Below are 8,079 nucleotides of genomic sequence, written 5' to 3' on the forward strand. Positions count from 1 at the left end.
TATATAATAACTGCAAAAAAGTTAGTTTGCAAATCAGTCAGGAGGGGTTAATGTGTATTTAATGGCTGCCTCTTGCTTTCCCTCAGCAGCCAGGTGTTCATGGTCTAACTATTCCCACTTGCTCTAATTTCTCTGATACTGTTTTATTTGGGCCTCCAGGTCAAAGCCCTTGTTATGTAATGATCCCAGTAGAGCTCTTCTCATACCTGCTTCACTCAGAAACAGGTCAGGTTGTATTTACTGCCCTACATCGATGTAATCAGCGGAGCGTCTTGTCTATGATTGATGAACTGGCTTTGTGGTCGTGTCATTTTTAGTGATAAAGTTACCCGTCAGCTCGGTAGAAAAGCTCCAGGATAAACCCCCGTAATCCTGTATGAGGGAAACAAGAAGCCATTCAGTATCTGATATTTATTTGTTATTATTCAGCTATATACCAGAGCTTTGTGAGACCACAGGTGTCCATGCACACGTGTCCATGTGTCATTGCACTCTCCTGAAAATACGGCGAAAGCGAAGACTGACACAGAAGAGAATACATTTTTGAATTTGCACACTTGAACAGTTAATCAACATCAGATGCAACATGGACTATTTTAATAATGTCCTCATACAACCTTTATGGGCCTTGTTGAATGTGTCCGTTCCATTGCTGTCTATGCATGGTCAGAAAGCTCTCAGATTTCATCAAAAATATCTTAATTTGTATTCTGAATACGAAGGTCTTACGGTTTTGAATGACATGAGAGTGAGTAATAAATGACATCATTTTCATTTTTGGGTGAACTATCCATTTAAAGTGTCCTTCATGCTCTCCGGGGTTTGATCTGTGGTGCTGCAGTTGGTCCTTTCAGAAACATTTGTATTCCTCATGCGTGGGAACAGCCGATGTCTCACTTCCACCAAAAATCATGGTCCCAGTGAAGCTGGAGTTTCCCAGCTCTAGGCACATTTGGAGAGAAAGTACCACTGTGTGACTCCACTTACCTGCAAACCTGTATTTAGCAGGATGAGGCTAATGTCAGACTGGACGGTCATTGTAGCAGGGAAATAATGTCAGCTCTGTTTACTTCTAGTCAGCTAAGTACAGAAATCCCCTCCTCCCTCCATGCACAACATTTTAAAACAAAGGAAGTATTCCCAAAAATGTGATCATCTTTCCTGGAACCCAAAGATAGAAAGACTCATTAAGACACAGAGAGAAAAAAAAATATGTTCCAATGACATTTTCAATTAGAAATTGCAAGTAAATTTCACAAATAATTAAAAAGTAATTATGTATGTAAGTAACACATTGCATTACATGTACAATTTTAAAGTAAAAAAAAATGAAATTGTATTTTCTTGTTAAACTCCAATAATCTTTGTTTTATTTATAACTTCAGAAAAAAATACAGTGTAGCCTACTGTGTGAAAATAAAGGAGGGACATCTCAAACTCTCATTGTGAAACTGTTGAGGATAAGTGGACTCCTGTTTGAAATACATGACCCAGCTTCTACTAGAAGCCTGAATTCTGCTTTCCAGCAGCTACTGCTTGAGCAATGCAGCAAAGCTTTAGCTGGAAATGAAACAACAGTTTACAGTCTCATTCAATGTCTATTAGGGTCTTTCCAGTCCTCTCTCTGTTTGTCCTGTCTCAGCAAACTGAGCAAAGGGAACAGAGGGCCATTTTTAGTTGTCAGCTCTCCTGCTGCAGCCTTGAATGGCCTTGACTCACTTTATCTTTTCTCTCTTTTTTGTCCACATTTTAACTCAGCCATGTCCCCCACCCCTGCTGATGCTGTCAGGTATGATTCACTCTCTCAGCACTGTTTCTATTTCTGGCTTGGTCAGGCCCGGATTATCTTCTGTTTTGTGTAAAGACACAAGGCCTCAATGACCCGACGTCATGCGTTTCCCTGCTGCCGTTATGAACGTAATGGAATTCTCTTTCCCACCTACTTGTGGAAATAGCTTCTTTTTTTTTAGCAATGCATGTGAAGAAAGCTGTTTACAAAACAAAGCCCAATGACACTTTAAAATTGCCATCTACTCTACTGCCCTCAGAATGTTCTTGCCTTGTGAAATATTTTGCATACGGTGCAATTATATTATCAAAATAAATAGTTGCAAAAAGTCAGTTTTTTTTACTGCAAATAAATGTCCTAAGATCTGTGATTTTAACATAAAATTTCAACAGTGCAGTTAATTTATTAGCATTTTTATATAAAGGCAACCAGAGATTACAATTAAATATCCAAAAACAAACTCTGTTATATCGGCCAATAACTATTATGGTACCGATATATCATGCACAGTGTTTTCATATATTGTTTACATTTAGTTATTTTGCAGATGCTTTTATCAACACTGACTTACAATTGTGGAATATTTAAAGTGATTCTTCTTAAAGAGACAAACAGACACAGGAAGTGCTCATAATACCACGTTTCGGGTATTTGTTCAAATAAGCACAAGCTAGAAAAGGGAATAAATAAATAAAGAGAAAGACAGTTTTGTTTTTGTTTTTATTTAGGATGAAGTAAATTAGCATTGTAAGAAAATTAACATCACTTGAAAATTGCCCGGGATTCAGCATTCTTGATAGGGGTGGGAAGATCATTCCACCAGCCAGGAATGGTGAATGAGAACGTTCTGGAAAGTGATTTTGAGCCTCCCTGTGATGGTACCACAAGGTAGCAGATCTCAGACTGCTGGACAGGATGTAGATTAATAGTAGTGAGTGGAATTAGGCTTTTGCTGAGCCTGTGGCTTTTCTATATGCAAGCATCAGTGTCTTGAACTTGATGCGAGCCGCAACCAGCCAGTGCAAGGAGATAATGAGAGGTGTAACATGGGCTCTTTTGGGCTCATTGAAGAATAATCGTGCCACTGTTTTCTGAATTATTTGTAGAGGTTTGTTTGCGCTTGATAGAAATCCAGCCTAGAAATGACAAGGGCCAGGACAAGAATTTGTGCAGTATGCTCCGTTAGGAGGGGCCTGGGCTGCGTTTCCCAAAACCTTCTTAATGCTACATCATTGTTAAGTTCTACCTTAATTTGTTCCTTGCCGTAAATACATGTTCCCCGAATAGTTCTTAGTTAAGTATACCTACAGTATTGTAAGTCGTTCGTTTGTAAGATTACTCTGGACCACTCTTAGCTATACCATATCGCTGTTCACAGTTCACTCCGCTAGTGACCACCACAGTGCAAAAAGCTTCTTCACATTTCAGTCAATACAAATGTAATTCTTTTGCCAGAAAAAAGTGCAGAAACAAAGAAATATTACAATTCTAAAGTTGTAATACACCCAGTGTTCAATTAGTGTACAATTAATGAAAGTGTTTTTATGCAAAGAATAAAAATGTCATCATACTGATTGTTTTTAGTTTTCCATTAAAATATAAAAAGGCACATTAGCTGGCAAACCAGTAGGCAGGACATAATTAGGAGTCTATTTAAAGGGAATGAATGTGATGGGACGTTTAGTCAAACTATGGCTGCGAGACAACGTACAGTTTGCATCCGCGGAGCCAGTTAGTGTATGTGCAGCGCACATATTCCCTAATAGTGTCAGAATAGCTACCATGTCAACAGATGCAATTCTACAAACATTTTGCCCATCACGGTAGCAAATTCAGAAGCTTTTACATCTTGTTGGGCCAATTTTGTCAAGATAAACCCGACGAAGCTACCTCCAATAAGCCCCGAGTTCAGCTGCTGGCGGCTCTTTGTTTATACTGTTTAGAGTTTTCTTGGGGTGGTTGGAGATGGATTTGGGCAGAGTAAGACCTCAGGGTGGTGGTGCGTTCACTCAGTCACAAACAGCCTGTTCCATCATGCCACCGATTATGTTATATTATATTTTATTCACCAGTCACGAACTGATGGAGGCACATCAAGGCTTCCATTCTATTGAAGGTGTCCCGTGAGTAATTGGCCTTGTGGACGGGACACTTATCCCCATCACCAGCCCATCAGTGCTCGACAGGGCCTTCATAATATTACTTATAATTAACTTTTTGAAAGCAAGCGAAGCCAAACAGCCAGTTAATGTAGCTGGTTAAGGATACTTTTTGCTGTGAGGTTGACATACACACACACATATACATATAGTATATCCTCCTGAGACCCAGCTATGGAGTTTTTTCAGAGATAACAAGTCATTGGATGTTTCACCATGGCCACTCCCTCTCCTTGTTTTTTTTTTAAATGACTGACACTAAGGTAGTGATAAAATTGTACATCCTTATAGAAATATAATATTTTGTAACTATAATGTAAATCTTATTTATTTTCAAATTGTTTGATATAAATCAACATCTCAGGAAAATGTCATGGGGCTTTAAATTAAAATATGACTTCTAACAGGATATAATTTCATACATGTCCACTGTAGAGAACACTAGGACTAAAAGCATGATTATTATGCATTTTGGGAGACAAAATAATTGAATAGAAAAATTATATATCAATATTCTTATGAAATATTAGATATTATGAAAATCTGGCCAATTACTGCTCACATGATTACACTTCTTTTTTCAACATGATGTACCAACAGCACTTTAATATGTAACTTAGATACAGCGGATAACATTGTGCTTAATGGAAAAGCCAGTTTATGGAATTTTTAAACACAAATTCCATAAAGAAAAATTATATATCAAATCATTTTGTTATACATTTTATAACATAGTTTTTTGTAGAAGCTCCCCACGACTACACCACGTTATGTTTGAGAAGCTGCAAAAGACAAAGGCGCATGTGGAATGTACAAAACATGGTTGCATAAATTAATATAATAGCCAATTATGTGGTCATGTACATATTTTGCACGATAAGTCGATTTATATATATATATATATATATATATATATGCACGCACGCACACACACATACACTAGCCACTTTATTAGGTACACCTTGCTAGTACCAGGTTGCCTTCAGAACGGCCTTAATTTTTCATGGGAGAGAGTCAACAAGGTGTTGGAAACATTTTGGCCTATAATAGCATCACCCAGTTGCTGCAGATTTGCCGGCTGCACATCCATGATGTAAATCTCCCGTTCCACCACATCACAAAGCTGCTCTATTGGACTGAGATCTGGTGACTGGAGACCATTTGAGTAAAGTGAAGCCATAATCATATTCAAGAAACCAGTCTGAGGTGATTTGAGCTTTGTGACATATGGTGCATTATCCTTCTGGAAGTAGCCATCAGAAGACACTGTAATCATACAGGGATGGAGATATTCCTTCATTGCAGCAAGTAGCCTAATAAACTTAAACAACAAATCTACAAACAAGTATAAAGCAAAACACCCACGTGCTGCCGTCTGATTATTCTGTTGACCAATTGCTTCTCACAAGTTATGACAGTGACCAAGCAGTTTAAATATTCACTGTGACCACCTTCTAATTAGGACAGCCGATAGCATATAGCAGAGCAAACTACAGTTCGCACTTAAGTTCAGGATGGGAACAATACAAATAACACAGGTTCTTATTTATATATTATAATTACCAGGAAGTTTTTTTTGAGTGTTTTGAAACACTATATCATATGCATTTCACAGACAATTGAAACACTGCCAAAGACAGATGCACATGGGTCAGACATTTTATTTTTACATTTCTGACAATTAACACAATATAAATACAATTAATAAATTAAAAGTTTAAAATTAACGGTTTAAAACACAGAACATATTCCAGAATGGTTGAATTAAAACAAGCAACTCATTTCTATCTAGCTCAGTAAATACTGTAGTATATTCCCTTTTAAATAACTATAATACAGGACAGCGTTAACATCAGAAGATACGGTCTTTAAATGGCAGTGTGTATGCAAAAGGGTCATGCCCATCATTTAACGGTCCATCTGACCTCCGACAGTCTGGTCACATTTCATGGAGTAGATTCCAGTTGAACACACTCCAGTCTCTCAGCTCACTCCTAGTACTGTAAATCCAGCATGTGTGATTCAGTTTCCTGTACAGTTCCCGGTAAACTTGACGCTCCCTGACAGCACTGCGAACACAGTGCTGAGTCATTCTTCCTGCTCCGAGGTGAAACCATGAATCGCCTGTCCAACGGGACAAACAAAACCCACACTTCTGATCACTGGGTTTGCTGGAAAACATATCATCCATTGCATTTTGTTAATCCCCCTCATGTCTCATTCTCAGTGGCATTAGGCTTCATCCAAAGCAGAACACAAATCTAGTGCTGGAGCCCGTAAAAGCTCTGACATTGTCCGCTCCTGTTCATCTTTCGGGGAGATTGATAACTGGCACCCACTGATCCAATCCCCGACTGTCTCTGCAGAATCGATTCAGTTTGCTGAGGGCTGGATCCTTCCACGTGGATGACTGTGGATTCTGTGAGAGAAGAGAGAAAAACTTTACAAACAGCAAGAGTCTGACTGAGAGTGGTTTTAACAGCTGCTGGTTAACGGACAAGCACTTGTTTTCAAAGGGCCTCTCTCTAATTTGTTAAAGATGGTCACTTCACAGAGCTTTTCTTCCAGGAAACGGTGTTTGCAGAAATGCCCCAGAGTTGCACAGGAAGTTCTGTGAATACTAAAGGCAGCCACAGAAGTTCAGCACTGCTATTAGAGCTCACTGAAGAGCTGCCAGTTTACTGCAGCCCCGGACCGGCTGGAATTCCACATCACAGACGCTCTAATGGATCACTGGACTTTAAACTACTTCAGTCGTGCCGCCCTCAAAGACTTTAACTAAACCTTCCTGACAGTTAATAAGAAAATGCATGAACAGTTCTGCAAATGTGCAGCTGTGATGGCTCGGTGCGCTCAAGGCTACCTAGCAAGCAATAATCTGACAATAGGAGAGTGAAATGACACATACGGTGACTAATACGCAGTGGAGGTCCATCGACTCTCCTCCCGGTTTCACGCCTTCCAGGATCTCTGCCAGGCGTGTCATGTTGTTCACTCGTAAGATATTGATGTCGTTCTCGCAGCAGAATGCTTGAATCAAGGTAAAATGAATCTGGAGCGCGACGTCTTTCACATCCTCCTCGTCTGTGGCCAGCAGACATAAAACCACGTTGTCTGGGTCCCTGCGGAAATGACAAGGAAAGTACATTAAAAATTGTGCAAAAACATGAAAATAATAAAGAAAAAAAAACTGTTTCATGTGTGTCCAGTTTGTGAATCAGCCCTCCTCTAAATCTTGATCTTGTGTTTTGTTAGTATTAGTCGTGTTTGTCTCCTTGTGTCATTGACTGTAAGACTATTGATAGCAACATGGGAAAAAAAAGTTAACCTGTTGACTATATCCCAACATTTATCGTATTTTTAAACGTGGAATGGCTCATTTATGGTTTAGAAGGGATCTGCGATGATCACTTACACATTAAGTGACTTCGCTGCCTCGTAAACTCCCACAGTGACGCAACCCTGAGGTAATGCAGCAGTCAGGACCTCTTCCAGTGCCTTTTCAACCGAGTCCATTCTTCAACAGGATTGAAAAACACACATTAGATTTGATTTACACACCAAATCACCTAATCTAATTATCTTATAGCACAAAATATAGGGAAACGTTCTGCATGAATGCGATTTGCAACTGAAGAGGACATTTAATCAATGTCACGCCTAGTAACACTAACATTTATGTCATTTGATCCAACTTTTGCACGCGATGCAGCAAAACATTTAAAAAAAAGGCTAACAGGAGACCATGTGCAACGTTCGAGTAAAAGTAATTTATAAGCACACGTCACCAAGAGGACATTTGTATAAAAAAATAGAAAAATCGTGATCTTTCAACGGCAAGGACAGATAACTTACGCGTGATGCTCAGCTCAAACAAATGTGCAACACCAGTGAGTTTAACAAGAAAACACACCTTTCCGTTGCGTTGTCTCCACACGGTTCTTCAAAAGTCATATTGCACATTAGAAACGGATATCCTTCGTATGTGTCGCGTGCTGTTATCCGTTAGCGTGTAAACCTGTGCGGTGCAGGAGCACGGTTACGCTGCTCGCGCTGAGTGGAGTGATAATGACGCGCTTGTGTCAGGAGACCGCAGTAGAGTACTCACTCCAGCCTCATTTACATACTGTC

The 8,079-nt window shown here is 39.4% G+C and overlaps 1 protein-coding gene across 1 annotated transcript; it reads right to left on the reverse strand.

The window, feature by feature from the left end:
* Positions 1-5,589: 5,589 nt before the first annotated feature.
* On the reverse strand, positions 5,590-8,047 carry gadd45ab (growth arrest and DNA-damage-inducible, alpha, b). Its single transcript, XM_026262982.1, has 4 exons — positions 7,862-8,047; positions 7,364-7,465; positions 6,857-7,070; positions 5,590-6,367 (listed from the first exon to the last, which is right to left on the reverse strand). The coding sequence occupies exons 1-4, from the start codon at positions 7,909-7,911 to the stop codon at positions 6,254-6,256; spliced, it is 480 nt and encodes a 159-aa protein (XP_026118767.1). The 5' UTR covers positions 7,912-8,047; the 3' UTR covers positions 5,590-6,253.
* Between the last annotated feature and the right edge of the window lie 32 nt (positions 8,048-8,079).

The sequence above is a fragment of the Carassius auratus genome, chromosome 6 (genome assembly GCF_003368295.1).
Source record: "Carassius auratus strain Wakin chromosome 6, ASM336829v1, whole genome shotgun sequence".
Taxonomy (NCBI): domain Eukaryota; kingdom Metazoa; phylum Chordata; class Actinopteri; order Cypriniformes; family Cyprinidae; genus Carassius; species Carassius auratus.